The sequence below is a fragment of the Anabrus simplex genome, chromosome 7, assembly GCF_040414725.1.
Source record: "Anabrus simplex isolate iqAnaSimp1 chromosome 7, ASM4041472v1, whole genome shotgun sequence".
In the NCBI taxonomy this organism is placed as follows: domain Eukaryota; kingdom Metazoa; phylum Arthropoda; class Insecta; order Orthoptera; family Tettigoniidae; genus Anabrus; species Anabrus simplex.
In genome coordinates, this window is record NC_090271.1 from 7,118,185 (window position 1) to 7,134,662 (window position 16,478).

At 39.1% G+C, this 16,478-nt stretch overlaps 1 protein-coding gene across 2 annotated transcripts in view; it reads right to left on the bottom strand.

Annotated features, from left to right (window-relative positions):
• Positions 1-2,460: 2,460 nt before the first annotated feature.
• LOC136877204 (nucleoplasmin-like protein) overlaps positions 2,461-16,478 on the bottom strand; it is a 177,303-nt gene continuing 163,285 nt past the window's right edge. For both annotated transcript variants that reach the window (XM_067151030.1, XM_067151029.1), the window contains exon 6: positions 2,461-2,913. In XM_067151030.1, the coding sequence (XP_067007131.1) occupies positions 2,815-2,913 (99 nt within the window). In that variant the 3' untranslated portion in view covers positions 2,461-2,814. The remainder of the gene's footprint in view (positions 2,914-16,478) is intronic.

Below are 16,478 nucleotides of genomic sequence, written 5' to 3' on the forward strand. Positions count from 1 at the left end.
TAGAGACGAATTACCAATAAAGGTATGTTGTCGCAGTTTGCTTTGGAAGTGATATTTAATGCGCAGTTATGTTGGTAAATGTCAAACTGAAGGCTGGGCTCAAACACGACCCATTCTGTAAATACTACACTCTCGCAATTAGGTTTGAAATTCCTTTTTATTTGTAATAAATAACTCTTACATGAATGGTTAGTGTTAAGGTACAACCTCACATTTGCCAGGAGTGAAAATGGGAAATTACAGAAAACTATTGATCTCTCTCGAATGCAAGCTCAAATTGAAATAATAACAATAAGTTAATTTATTAATTCGTCCACCTAATCAATACAATAAATCTTGTCTTTGTTGGATTACACTGACATATTAACGCTTGAATGCCTAGCATTGCATATGTGCAACAGCGTGCTGGTGCTCTTTTCCTTCAATGTATGAAGTTGTTTTCCAGTAAAAGAACGACATTTGCGCGCGTATTCGATAAAGGGAAGTGTTGTGCTTTGTTACAAGTCTGTTAATCAATAGTCACCGCTTGATTGTTGACGAGGAGTAGGTTTGAAGATCGCCATGTGTTCCAGCTATCACAATGGCAAACCGTAAGGTGAGATTCGCCATATAATTTTATGATTTAGAAATAATTAACCTCTTTTAGGAAATCCAGGAAGTAAATTCATCAGAGTTTGAATGTAGCACGATTACTTTTACAATTAATAACTCGTGGGCGAGTGAGATCCACACATTCCCAGTGGTGCACATTTGCAACGCTAGGCGGATCCGTTGTCAAATCACTTCTTTATATACCAATTTGCTACTGAAGGGTTTATTATTGACGTAACAACCCTTCGTTGCCGTGCATGCAATTCAAACTATCATATACCAGTTTTGTGGAAATTTTATCTCCTATATATAGGAGGAAATCATAGTTGAATAGCACCATTTATTTGCGGGAGAAGGTCGCGTACATGAAGTTGTACAGTACAACGGGCAAGACCACCTCGTGATGTATATCCCAGACAATAAAAGAAAATGGTGTGCATATGAGAAATGCTCTAGCATAGTCCGTACAGCGTGTGAAAAGGGTAACGTTGGGCTCTGCATAAGTTGCTTCATTCCGTTCCACACGAAGGGACATACAGATCACCGAGTCTTCAGAGAAACCCACAGCAAATGATCAAACCAGTAAACTGAAGAACTCTGAATACCCTGCCAGTTTTCAATATAATTTTCCAATAAATATATTTATATATTTATATAGAGCTAAAAGTTATTGACGACTCATAACATAACAAGTTACCCTCACCACTGTCAAATGATTTTACTTCTGATTCAACATTCAACACGTTAGCTACATTCTACTGTCACATTGCCTTTTCGACCAGCTTGTCAACAAACCCATATTCTCAACAACGTTTTAACATCATATCAAACGAGATTGACCATAGAGGTCCAATATAAACATCGTATATTAACCTCGTACTTCTTCATGAAAGTGAACCATGTGCTATTGACTTTGGACTTTTAACTTACGTAAACAAACTATCACAGGTCACTTGATGATCTCTCAACTTTATTTTATTCTACATTATGTTTTAAAAATACAATTCCGATGGTCATTTTCATTATTATCTAGTTCCAACCGCTAGATGGTCAACATTTTACAGCAATTTTACCCCTTGTCTATAACAAACTGTTGGTTTATTCATTTTACTCATATCAATAGTCTTTTAATGTTACTGTTGTAAATACTTTCCCCAATTATAAACTTTTCACTCATAGCCTTGTCTTTAAAACCAACATTGTACTAGTCTTTTACCATATGTCAATTTTCTTTAAAGTCTCTTCAAGGCTTTTTATAAATCTTATATGTAAATCAGGTGCCTGATTTTATTTCAAGGTTAAGCCCATGGCCGATGATGCCTATATGCAAGGCGAAACATGCACCATTTTAACATGCCAATGTAATCCAGCAAAGACAATGATTAGGTGGACAAATTAATAAATTAACTTACTGTTATTATTTCAATTAATTATCATCAATACAGATCACAGCCATGACCCAAACTGTGTAGCCAACTAGCTTGTGATGCACAAGCTCCCCTTCCCGTTGCGGAATTCAGCAAAGTTTTGATTAGTGAATACTGGGAGGAGTATCAAGGACAATAGCCTGAGAGTTGACAAATATTGCGCCAAATCAGGTTTCTATCCATGTTTTGAGTTATATTGCCTGCTTACCTATCATCGCAGTGAATTGTAGTTGCAAACTTTTTAAACAAATAGTGAGGCAAGCAAAATGAGAGAACTGAAGCTTCCATGATTTTCAGTGGAAACGATATGCAAATTGGTTCCAGCAACTACTTACTTCTTCAAAGAGTCACTAATATGGCTGGATTACACAAAAAGTAATGCGGCTACAATCCTCAGGAGAGCTCCACTCAGGAACGCACATGTATAAAATAAACTCACAAGTAAAAGTTAAGAAATAAGACATATAATTATGACAATACAGTACGAATACATTACAAAAAGTACAACTTCAAGTAATGATGAGCTTCACAAGTACAACCACCTTACACAAGAATAACAGAGAGCTTTAAAATAACCGATAAAACAGTCAGCTGCACAACAGGACAACAAAAAATGCATGAACTTTTCTCACGGTAAACGTATTTCCTGATGTCCAAGTTTCCGAGATCTCCACTACCACAGAAATTTGACATGAAGTTTGATAAGGACAAGACTAAGTTTCTGGCAGTGGTACTTGGAAATATTTACACTTTTACCTTCATTTACACCAACAAAACATAATACAAAATCAAGTCTTTACTTTTTCTTCTTTTGCTTTTCTTTCTTGTCCTTTGCACCAACTCCTTTCTTCTTCTTTGGATCATCATCTTCATCATCGTAATCATCATCATCACCCTAAATGCAATGAACAGAATTAGTTTCAGAACACAAACTGGAGTTCAAGCGGGAATATACATTCTACAAGTATCATGTTACGCTTGGGGGCATCTGGGATCACACAAACCACACTGCTCCAATGGTGCCCTTGTCAGATAGAGGTTTCCATACAGCAACAATATTACTCTTTTGTAGCATGGATACACAATCAAGTAAAAATAAAGGAAAACCATATATAACACTACAGCACAACAACAACAGCGTCCCACAAACTATGTTTTCGCAGTGATGGGCAGCCTGAGCCGAGCTTTGAAGAATAGCAAGACTGTCGATTGTGTTGTCTCCGCAGCAAGCTGCGAGTAGCATGTAGTAGGATGGACGTTATACGACTAGTCAACAATGGGACTTCGCTACAATTCAAATACACGTCGAGTGACTGGACAACTCGGCTCAAACAAGTGTGATGTTATGGTTTGGGGGAGGTTTAGTGAATCTGGGATCTCACTGCGGCACAAGGTTACTTAGTAAACACAGTGATTTACATCTTACTAATGAACAGTGCATAACTTTAATACAAGGTTTATAGACCCATTTATGTACAATTTGTTACTAATAAACCACATATAAGCCTCTCGTGTATACACCCATTACAGTTATCTATTGAATTGCTTATACAGACGAGGACCCCTGCACAAACATTGTATAGCAGCGAGTGACTAAAAAGAAACAAGTGATCAGTTGATTTTACTGGTATTTACTGTCCACGGTAACATAATCGTGGTAAAATATCTGACTTATCCATTAAGCACACATTGAAAGAACGGAATAATGTTGATGATCTCGATATTTTAAACACAGAGAACAGAACCTTTAGAGATTAAGGAGGCTGGAAATGTTCGTAAAATAACACACTGACGCGAGATGATCACTTTCTCCTACATGACCGAAATTTTAAAATGAAATATCGATTTACAAATTCTCATTAACAGAGTAAGAAATGACTTAACGAAAGATCCTAGAGGTAGCTCCGTATCTTGCGAGCGAAGTTAGTAATTATTATCAGTGACATAATTATTACTATGGAATGTTTCTTTGTAATCTGAGGATCCATTGTGCATTTTTCTGCATTTGCTCCTTGAACTAAGAACCCCCACACACGAGCACACACTCAGAAACTACACAAACACAATCCCCTTGTCCTCAAGAATTGTACATTTATAGCTGATTTTTAATTAATCAATATTATACTGATAAAATGAACATTGCACTACATACAACTGTCTGAAGAATTAAACTCGCACTGTTTGAGAGATCCCTACTTGCAAATCAACCAGCCAGCAAAATTACGCGTGAAACCTAAACAAGACATTCTTCTTGTCATAAATTAAGAATTAAGTGAGATAAGGACTAGGGACTGTTTTAAAAATAACTTCCATATTCAAAGACTATTTGCCTCGCCTTGACCCCCCAGATGTCAATAGTAAAGATGTTGGCCAATGACTGACTTTTTCGTGCTTGCACATACAAATCTCTGAACATGACTGTAAAGGACACATAGAGAATTCTTTTTATCACATAAATTTAAAATCAAACATATCTACGTTGAGCCAAAAAGCTTCTTTACCAACAATGAAAAAATTACAGACATAATAAAGATGAAATGGGAGTTCTGACACAATAAGTTCCATGTAATGGAGATACTTCATTTGACGTACCTTTCCATTACGGTATATTGTAATTTTCACTCAATTACTATCTAACATTAATTTTTTTAATGGCATTAGATGTGGCTTGAAATTATGTGCATAACATCATTCACCTACTTCAAGTAATAACAAATGAAAATCCACAGCCTGTTTCCAGTCATTTGACCAGGGCAGGAATGGAATGAATGAAGTGGCGAAGATAGGATTGTGCCGGCTGCCGAAGCCTGTCGCACTCCTCCGGGGCAATGATTAATGAATGATAGATGATGAAATGAAATGATACTGGAGTGTGTTGTTGGAATGAAATATGACAGGGAAAACTGGAGTACCCGGAGAAAAACCTGCCCCGCCTCCGCTTTGTCGAACACAAATCTCACGTGGAGTAACCGGGATTTGAACCACGGAACCCAGTGGTGAGAGGCCAGCGCGCTGTCGTCTGAGCCACGGAGGCTTATTTCAATTAATAACATTAAATTTATATATGGATAACCAGCAAAAGAGATCATAAAGGCAGTGAAACACACCACTGAACTGCTAACCCTACGGATTGGAACAAAGGTATACAATGCACACACGTTTATTACTGCAATGCTTATACAGGGTTTACTGAATGTATAACTGAAGGGCTTGGGACCAGACAGTCCTATGCCACATTATGGCCATCGCATTCATAATTCCCATTATTCAAGTAGTGTCAAGTTGTGACAACAGATGGCAAATTCATTAGAGTTCTGTGTAACACTGAAACTTTTTTGTTTAGAAAATCTTATACTACTTGAATTCAAGATGGGCAAGTGAGGAACCACAGAAAATTGCAGTTCTTGAAAAGGAAGTTTATGTGATGAGGAATGTACTTATTTTAGTGCAGGAAGTTCAGATGAATTGGAAGACACAGATTCAACAGAAAATAATGTTGAGGTAAGTTAATGAAAATGATTATGCATTGTGGCATAGGATTACACTGATGCTGAATTTATAGTAAAATTGCAAGAAAGCATTCGAAGCCAAGAAATTCATGTAGCAAAAGAGCAGCTTATTGGCAAGGCATCATCATAACCTAATTTTTCATTCAGTTCAACTTCTTAATATCAGGAAGAAGCTACTAGACCTACAAAAACTTCTGCCCGCTGGAAGAAGAGAAATGCATCAAAGAAATGAAAAGAAAGAAAAGGAAAAATCTTGCTGCCCCATATGCGAGTCATACAACAAGAGATACCATCAGGGGAGCCTGTTAACCCCGGGTTACAGATAAGGGGACCCTACAATTTAGTAGGGCTGGTTGAAATACCGAATACAACCCGCAGACTAACAGGCAGCCCAGTTCCTGGGGCTTTAAAATACTGGGACACCCTCTCTCCAACGGCATCAGTGGTTGAAGAGGGAAACTTCTAGCGTCTGCACTACGGACGAGCAGCTACAGAAGGCGTCTGTACTCCAGTGGAGCAGCCTAGAATAACACCTGGCAGTAGGTATAAAGTGCCATTAGGAATGGCAACCCCATCGTAACAATATGGGATATTGTACTAGTCAATCAACCTCAGAAAAGGTTAAGGCATCCCCTGCTTAAGGCGACGTGCAGTTCTCAGGGTACTGGAGGAACTGTGAGGAACGGGCGAACAGTAACCAACACCAAGATAGCAATAGTAAATCTTATGAACCTGAGAGGAAAGGCGGAGGAAGTAGTAGATTTTATGCAGAAGGTGGAAATGATAGGGCAGAGTGAAGTGAAATGGAAAGGCGAGGCAAGAGGCAATAAACGGAGTGAGACTAATCATTTCAAAGTCAACTGCAGGAGTATGATGAAGTGGTAGAATGTGTGACAGAATAATGAAGATGAGACTAAAGACGAAGAATGAGTGATGGACTTCATACAAGTGTAAGCACCACAGACAGGAAATAGGAAGATATTGAAGAATTCCTGGAGAAAGTAGAAAGAGAAATTTCAGGTATGGAAGTGGTTATTATGGGAATAATAATAATAATAATAATAATAATAATAATAATAATAATAATAATAATAATAATAATAATCGTATGGCCTCAGCTACTGTGTGCAGACATTTCAATTTGACACCACTTGACTGTCTGCTCATCAATTTCGACGTTCCGTTTTACTCTAGGCCTACTAGATGGCAGATAAAGTAAACCGAAACTCTCTTGGGCGTCTATGACGGAGATTTAATAATGAATTTTGTCGGGTAAGCACCAAATGTGTCACCCGAGATCTTATACATGCCGACACTGTACGACAAGGAATGTCGAATGGACTTCTTTCCGCTCTTCAAAAATCCGACTACCTCTGCCGGGTTTGAATTTGCTATCTTCAGATCCAGAGGCCGACACTCTACCACTGATCCACAGAGGAGATCTGAATGCATGGGTTGGAAACGAGAGACAAAGAAAGGAAGAAGTCACTGGACCATATGGATACGGGAAAGAGAATTGTGAAGGAGAGGAAGTAGTGGACTTCTGTGAAAGGAATGGATTTACCGTATTTTCTTGCGTAATTAACACACTTTTTGGACGAAAAATACAGGCAAAAACTTCTGATGCGTAAATTATTCAAGGAATTCAGATATTTAAAAATTATTTACAATTCATTTACATTTAAAAGACACATCAAATAAAATATAAACAATTTGTTCAACTCATTTGCGGTTATCGTCATTTGGCGTAAAATTTCCGCGTGAGATTTTTTCTCCCAAGTCAAATAAGGTAAGTTAGACATCAGGTAAGTTTGATACGGTGGGTGTGAAGTACCGACACTCGAAAACATTCTTCCCGTTACGAGCTGACAATATGACCTGAAGTGAAATAAACTTGAACTAATAAAAGTACAATTCATGCAAGTAAATAATGACACACCGGCAAAAACAAAAAGAAAACTGTCCCAACACGAGAAGGGCCAGGCATCGAAGGAGGAACCCTGTTAGATTTCGCCAAACTGTTCGTATCCAATCTTGTACGAGTGATGTGTCTATCAACTCCCTTTCTTCTTAGATACAAATGCGGAAATTTTACTTTAGGCATTGTTTTTTGTATTAGAACAACGTAAGGTGGAAGCTATCTGCCATCAGCTGTTACAGCAAGCATTGCAATAAATCGTTATTTTTCGCTTCCGTTAGTGGAGACGATAACACTCAATGTCCCTTTCTTATCGATTGTTCGACTTCGTAGCGTATGGAAACTGATTGGCGTCTGACCTGCGGTTCCTATTTGGGAGATCAAATATTCATTCATTTTACGCTTCTCGATAACAAAGCAATAAAAATCTATTACTTTATAAATTAAATAATTTGGCAATTTTGGCATTAATATTGTTCTTCGTCGAAGAGAAACACTATCTCTCCTCATAAAATTAATCATCCAGCTGTGGCTATCCTTCAAATCCGAGACACTGATTCCATGTGCAGCAGCTATTTCCCGTCCTTTAACATACAGCATTTTGTGAGAAACGGCATATCCAACATTGCGTAACAAAATCATATATTTAAGCAGATCCTCCTCTATTTTCGGAAACCCGCTGCCTTTCGGTCCGTGAAATGCTTTGCAAGACTTTTTGGTCGCTTGAAGTGCGCTTCCCTGTTGCCGCGGTAGCACGAGTGGCATTTGGACACTGAACACTTGCGGCCCGCTGCCCTATGCCCGTATGTTTCAGTGTAATTGATCACCACGAGTTTACATGATGCAGCATTACTCTAATTCTTACTCACTGTGGACTAACAAACAATTTAGAGATCACAGAAAACCAGAAACACACACAAAAAGTGTTTGCACCACACTGGAATAGTGTGTCACTAGTCACTTCTGCGCTGATTCTCTCCCTGAATTCGCGCAGTGGTATTTCCTATAGACTATAACAGCACGTTGCCCAGTAGTTGGAATGCCTGATTTCGCGATAGGAAGCCAGTTACTTGAGCACTCAACATCTTTATTTCGAAATGCATCCAAAGCGGCGTGATTGATGTTCAAAGAAGTGAGTGCGTCAAATACGTGAACATTTCTTTTTCTCCAGTTTGGGCCCAAAAATATTGGGATGCGTAAATTATGCAAGGGCATTAATTATGCAAGAAAATACGGAGTAGTGGGGAGTACATGGTCTCAAAAGAAAAACAGCAGGAAAATTACGAGATATGGGTGGGATGACAGAAGAACAAAATTAGTAATTGACTACTTTCTGGTGGAAAGGACAAATCGCAGGAAGTTGATGGATGTGACAACTTTACCAGGAGAAGCATTTGATAGGGACCATACAGTTGTGCTAGCAAAATTACAGTTGGGAAAAATGGAAAAACTAAAAGAGGCAAGAGAAAGCAAAATAAAAGTATGGAAATTGAAAGACAAAAATGTACATGAAAATTTTCAGGTGAGATTGAAGCAACAAATCCCAGTAACTAAAGTGAAAAATGTAGAAGAGGAGTGGGACAATTTTAAAAAAGGCACTTGTTAGTGCAGCAGTGTGTGCTTGTGGCAGGACATCTACAAGAGTGAAAGAAAAGGAGACACGTGGTGGAATGAGGAAGTTAGGAAAGTGGTGAAAGAAAAGAAGACAGCCTGGCGAGAATGGAACCGAGATCAAACAGAAGAAAGCAAAAGGAAGTATCTCAACAGCAAACGGAGATATAAGAAGATGGTAGGAGAAGGCCAGTTAGATTGCATAGCCATAGATCTTTCCAAGCCTTTGATAGAGTGGAACATGGAATATTATTAAAGAAATTGGAGGGAATAGGATTGGATGTAAGGGTTACACATTGGATAAAAACATTTCTAAATTCAAGGGTTCAGAAAGTCAAAGTAGGAAATAATGTATCGCAGGAAAAGAAAGTTTGGGAGGGAATTGCACAGGGTAGTATAATCAGTCCGTTACTTTTCTTAATATACGTAAATGATTTAGGGAATAATATAACATCAAAAATAAGATTGCATGCAGATGACATAATTGTTTATAGGGAAATAAATACCATTGAGGATTGTTCAGAATTACAAAGGGACCTTGAGAGTATCCAACAATGGGTTGAAGAGAATAATATGAAGGTTAATGGAGGAAAATCAACTGTTACAACTTTTACAAACAGGAGTTTAAAACTGAATTTGAATATACTGTGGATGAGGTAGTTATCCCAAAAGATGGCAAGTGCAAATACTTAGGCGTGAGATTTGAAAGTAATTTGCAGTGGAAGGGTCATGTGATGACTTTGTTGGGAAAGCATACAGATCGTTACATGTCATAATGAGGCTACTTAAAGGATGCAACAAGGAATTAAAAGAAAAAAGTTACTTAAGTATGGTTCGTCCATTACTGGAATATGCAAACGGTGTTTGGGATCCTCACCAAGAATACCTAATAAAAGAAATAGATAGTGTGCAGAGGAAAGCAGCAAGATTTGTAACAGGGGATTTCAGGAAAAAGAGTAGTGTATCAGAAATGTTAAAGGAACTAGGGAGGGAAACTTTAAGTAAGAGAAGGGAGACTTATCGGATTATACAGAGCCTATACAGGAGAAGCAGCATGGGGAGATACTTGTGAGAAGCTTCAGTTGGAAAATAATTATATCGGCAGGACTGACCACAAATATAAAATTAGAAGGAATTTTAGCAGAAACGATTGGGGTAAATTTTCATTCATTTGGAAGGGTGTGAAGGAGTGGAACAGTTTACGATGGGTAGTGTTTGATCTTTTTCCAAAATCTGTAGAGATATTCAAGAAGAGACTAAACAGCAACAGAGAAAATAAATGAAATGTTAGAGGGCATTTGACCAGTGCAGGTTAATGTAAATAAAAAAATGTGTGTGAATAAATTAATTCCATCCCTTGGTCTAAGGAGTTTGGACAGCCAAAGTAGGGGACTGCCTGTAGGGGTGAAGTACAGTGGGGACTTCGAGGGCCCTGGGACCACTATGGTAGCTGTGAAGGCCCTTCAGGAACTCTGAAAAGTGGTGGCAAAAGGGGCTCTGGTTAAGACGCAGCAGGTTGTTATGCTACTTAGGTTCCAGAATGGGTAAAAAAAAGTATATAAATGCAAACGTAAATTTTAATCTTATACCAGTTGTATAGTATCATTTGAAGTAATTCCACATACTGTATGTGAGTTGACTATGTAAGTACAAGAGATATTATAAGTAGAATTTTGTAAACAATATAAATTTATTAAGGATGAGCTGTGTGTTTAGCGGTACAAAAGATGAAGATGGGAAAAGCAACAGGGATGGATGAAGTCAGTGTGGAAATGATAAAGGCTACTGGACCTGTTGGTATGCAATGGTTGTACCGACTAGTAAAGTGTATATGGAAACGTGTACAGACGACTGGAAAGAGGGATAATACCAGTGTTTAAGAAAGGGGACAAGAAAGTTAGTGCTAACTATATAGAGGAATCACACTTATATCACATATAGTTAAAATACTGGAAAGGATATTAGAAAGAATGAGAAGAAAGATTGAACGAGAGTTAGAAGAGGAACAATATGGCTTCAGGAGTGGAAGATCTACAGTGGACCCAATCTTTAGCGTGAGACAGCTGATGGAAAAGAACTGGGAATATGGAAAGGATCTGGTCATGAGTTTCATAGAAATAGAAAAGGCATATTATGATAGTGTACCCAGAGAGAAGGTTGGGGAAACCATGATTAAGAGACTCTGAAGAGAAATGTTAGAAATGGTGCAAGCAATGTACAATTTCCTCCTGTGTGTGGGGGCGGTAGAATAACACCCACGGTATCCCCTGCCTGTCGTAAGAGGTGACTAAAAGGGGCCTCAGGGGCACTGAACTTTGGAGCGTGGATTGGTGACCACGGGGCCCTCAGCTGAGTCCTAGCACTGCTTCCACTTACGTGTGCCAGGCTCCTCACTTTCATCTATCCTATCCGACCACCCTTGGTCAACTCTTGTTCTTTTCAGATCCCGACGGTACTACATATGGAGGCTTAGGGAGTCTTTCATTTTCATGCCCTTTGAGGCCCTTGTCTTCGTTTGGCCAATACATTCATTTTTCGAAGTGTCGGATCCCTTCCCGTTTTCTCTCTGATTACTGTTGTATAGAGGATGGTTGCCCAGTTGTACTTCTTCTTAAAACAGTAATCACCACCACCAATGTACAATTGTGTTAGCAGAGTACTGACCCAAGTTGGAAAGACAGAATAATTTAGGAATAAGACTGGACTAAGACAGGGAGTGTGCTGTCACCTCGTTTTATCATGATCATGGACGGAATTGTAAAGGAAACAAAGGAAGCCTATGGAGATAAAGATACTGCTATTAGCAGATGATGATGTGATCTGGGGAAAGACCAACAAAAAAGACCAACAACAATTAGATGTACTGAACAAAAAAATTGAGAAGTATGGGAGGAAAATCAGTACAGAGAAAAGCAAGACTATGGTGATATTGATAGGGAAAAGGCATGGAAAGGGCACTGTGAAAATTGGAAGTCAGAGTTGGGGAAATTGTGGACAGCTTTAAATACCTAGGAAATGAATTAATGCAAAATGCTAGGGTGGGCATGGAGATTAGCAGGAGGGTACAGCAGGGTAATGCATTCTACCGAAGTTTAAGAAAACTTGTTTGGAGCAAGGAAGTACCAATAACTTACATATCTATTTAATTTTCTTCAAATATATCACCAATATAAATTGAAACAGCTTACAATTAATAAAATCATCACAAAAATCGTAAATAAAATCCGTCTAATACTCAGATCATTCACAATTCACCGTCGTCATCCGAAGTTACATCACAGGAACTTTCGTTGCTGGCATATTTCCACAAATAGTCGTCCTCACTACCGTCCACTGAATTTGAAATTCCACATTTCTTAAAGCTTTTGGACACTATATCATTGCGGTCCTGATCCAGCTGCATATTAGTCCCACTTCAGGCCTCTTCAATAGTCCGGTTGGTGTTAATGCGTGATCACCGTCAGGCATCCATTCGGTGTACAACTGTTTCATTGCAGTTTTGAAAGGCCGGTTCACACACACATCCAACTGGTGTAGAACAGAAGCGAGTCCTCCAAGAATTATCGCAAAATCTGTTTTTCCTTTCCTCATCATCTTTTACGGCGTCAGTTGTATGTCCTCGGTAACTGTCCAACACAAGCATGTTTCGTTTTTTTAACAAAGCTCCCGGGCGACATTGCCGAACGCACTTCACCCAGTCCTCAACTAACGCACTGTCCATCCAGCCGAACTCACGTGTTCTAACAACACCGGATGGCAAGTTTCTTTTGGAAATGTTTTCCTTTTCAGAACCACATATAGAGGGAGTTTGGTTCCATCCACTAATATGCACAACATTACCGTGCATCGTTTTCGTTACCACCTGTTCGGATGGTTACACTTTTAGAACCCTTTGTATCACTGTATTTTCCAGCGGCATTTCAAAATTGACAGGTGTCTGGCCAGCATTCCCAATTTGCGACAGCAAATAAGAAATTTGCTTCCTCAAATGAGTAATGTGACGCTGAAAGGCCATTAATTTTTCTTCATACGCCCCATGGAGACGAGAAATAGACGTACGACTCAGAATGCACAATCCCTTTCTCCGATAAAAGTTTCCGATCCATCCGTGGCTTGCAGTAAAACCCTGTATTTTGAGATCTTTTGAGATCTCTAGTGCTTTCAATCAACACTTTTCACTAGAAACACACTATCTTTCACTTTACAAATAAAAAGTATTTATAAGATCCTCCTTTTCAACACAAAACAAACCATCTGTTAGATGCGACAATGTCTATACATGTTTCAGCCTAATCTCAAGGCCATCTTCAGTAGAAGATCAATTATTACATTACATAAAATAATATTGATGAAGTAAAATAAAATGATCATGATTGTTAAAGTAAAAAACATATTGGGCTGCCTAGCTTGGATCGAAATACTGCAATATTGGCTGTCATTTTTAATCTTGCTACTCACCACGTGATAATCCTTCATGTTTTTTCTATCACAAAGTTGTGGAGCCGTTCTTCAATTTCCGGAAACACTGTACTCTGCCCGCGGAATGCTCTGAGATCACCGTTACTTTTTAGAAGTTTTCCTTCTTCCGCCAATCACGAATACACGAATCATCAATATCATACCTGCTGCCAATGGCACAATTTCCGTATATTTCAGATTCGCTTACAACTTTGTTTCTCACACACAGTAAATAACCGCAAATGCCGTTTTGAATCCAACGCTTACTATCGAGACAGCACTTTCACGGGACAGATGCGAAACTCGAATGTGAGCGAGGTACACTTCCGTAACCTACAGTCTCAACTCTTGCAAAGCACGATATCCCACGTGATCAGCTATTCGCGCACCGAGCATGCCAGCAACACTTGTGAAACAAATGACGATCGAGCATCCGCAGCAGCGGCTTTCGTATTTACCCATATGCTTTGATTTACCGTATTTCATTACATTTTGCGTTTATATGCCACTGTAACTGTTTTGACAAAAATCAATCTTGTTTTCTAGAACGCAACTAAAACACAAATAAGACTTGAATGCCCGTTTACATGTGGTAAATTGAGTATGGTAACTGTATTCAAATCTGTTTCAATACGCCATGTAAATGTAGTAAATATTTACGAGAATGAACGGCTTGAATATGATCCGCACCCAAGATTTAGAACCAATAATTTGGGGAAAAAAGTGCGGGTGATATTCGGGATTATACGGTAATTCCTAAGTGCAAGTGTAAAAAGGCAAGCAGGTCGCCTTAAAAGGGTAAAGCGAGTGATATTTTTCATAGCTTTTGGAATTTAGGAGATTTCAATATTGAGAATGCCTACCTCTTCTGTATTAAGTCTACGAAGCCCAAGCAGATCTATCCCAAGAAGAGATCCAATGCCGACACCTCACGTCGAAGTAAAAGATACAAGAGTTTGCTTCCATACATGGCAGCACAAATCATTTGGTAGATAGAAGAATATTCAACGTACGATTGGTTCTGGAATGACAAAGCCCGAAGCTTGATAAACGTAGAAAGCGTGAATCATACAGTGTTGCGGCTGGTGTTCACGAACATATAAAATCCATCTGTCGTTACCAATCACGTTACTGTGGGGCTGAGAATTAAAATGGAAAAGTTCCAATCAGTTGAGACAAATATCGCAGAATATTATTTATTGGATTTGAAATCTGATACGTACAAGGTGTGTGTCGGCCAACTCACTACAGCACATAAGAATCACTTAGCCAAACGAAAAGGAATGACAAGATAGCTTGAAATTTTAAGTAGAACAAGCTAAAAGCAACCCTGAACAAGGATTGGATCTGCAACAAACACTTCCAACCCCAAAACTTTCTTGTGGACCTGCCTTTTATCCAAAGAATGGCGACATCATGAGAACAGCAAAAGAAACATATGGAGGAAGAGAAATGAGAAATGTTATTTGCAGATGATATTGTGATTTGGGGAGAAGAGGGCATGAAGGTTCAAGAACAGTTGGATGTGATGAATGGGAAGATCGAAGAATGTGGATTGAAAATAAGTGTAGAAAAGAGTAAAACTCTTATGACTAGAGGGAAGAAATAAAGGGAAATGTCAGATTAGACTTGCAGACAAGCCCCTGGATGTAGTGAAAACGTTCAAATACCTGGGGGAGTGAATTAATGGAGAATGCTCGACTGGATACTGAAATTAGTAAGAGGATTCAAGCTGGAAGCTGTTTCTATCATACTGTAAGAAACATGTTATGGGACAAAGATGTACCAATGGAAGCAAAGGAAACTACGTACAGTGTGCGGCAGAAATACCTGACAAATTTCAAACGTAAGTAACTCTGCAACGCAATAAGCCATTTAAATATTTATTGAACAGTTGGAAAGAGTAGTGTTTACCATTTGCGTCACATACACATACACACTACGTTTTGAAAATAATGTCATCCAAATACAGACCGTCCTGTTCGATGCACCTCTGAAGCCTCTCCCCAAAGTTCCGCATGACTCGCTTGAGTATGTACGGATGGAACTTCATGTCTTCGTGTAAAATCCTCCTTACGGTGCGATCCGAGAGTCCCATAGCACGTGAATGCTTACGCACCGAACGTGGAGGAGATTGCGTAACGGCGTCTCACTGCATGGACGGTATCTGGCGTTCAGACGCTACGAGGCCTACCAGGCGGCTTCGTTTTCACACACAAACAACTTTTTCTTAAACTCTTCACAGATAACAGAATGTTGTTCCTGCTCGGAACTTTCTCATGTCGATCTAAGCGAAAGTGTCTGCGAAACAAACGCTGTGTGTGGTAACAGAGTGGGCATTTTTGAAATAAGTCTTAATCACAAAACAACGGTGTTCACCACTCCACGCCATGCTACCGACTGGTTGACTGACTAGCCCGGATGAGGCGATGCACGTGTTCTTCAAGGCCAAGGCCAAGCCGCACACACCACGACAATAACACCTGTTTGAAAGCTGTGGCCAATACGACCTTTAGTTCGCTCCAATCTACTGCATGTGACATATATGGCAAGCCCTGCTCTTTTAAAATGCGCAACAAAATTGTGAATGGCTTGTTGCGTTGCTGAGTTATTTACTTCTGAAATTCGTCAGGTATTTCTGCCGCACCCTGTACAAGATGTATTACGTACCCATAACAACTTACGGAGCAGAAACTTGGACAATGATAAAGGATGAGTCAAATACAGGCAGCTGAAATGAAGGTCTTGAGGAGTATGATACAGAAGAGTAGAAGAGGCAAAATAACGAATGAGAAAATCTGGGAAGAAATTGGAGTGGAAAAAATGAATGATAGAATAGAGAAGAGTCGACTAAGATGGTTTAAGTACATAAAGCGAACGAGTGAGGAAAGAATACCAAAAAGGGTGATGAAAAATGCAAATTCAACGGAGAGGCCGTGGACGACCACGATTGAGATGGAAGGA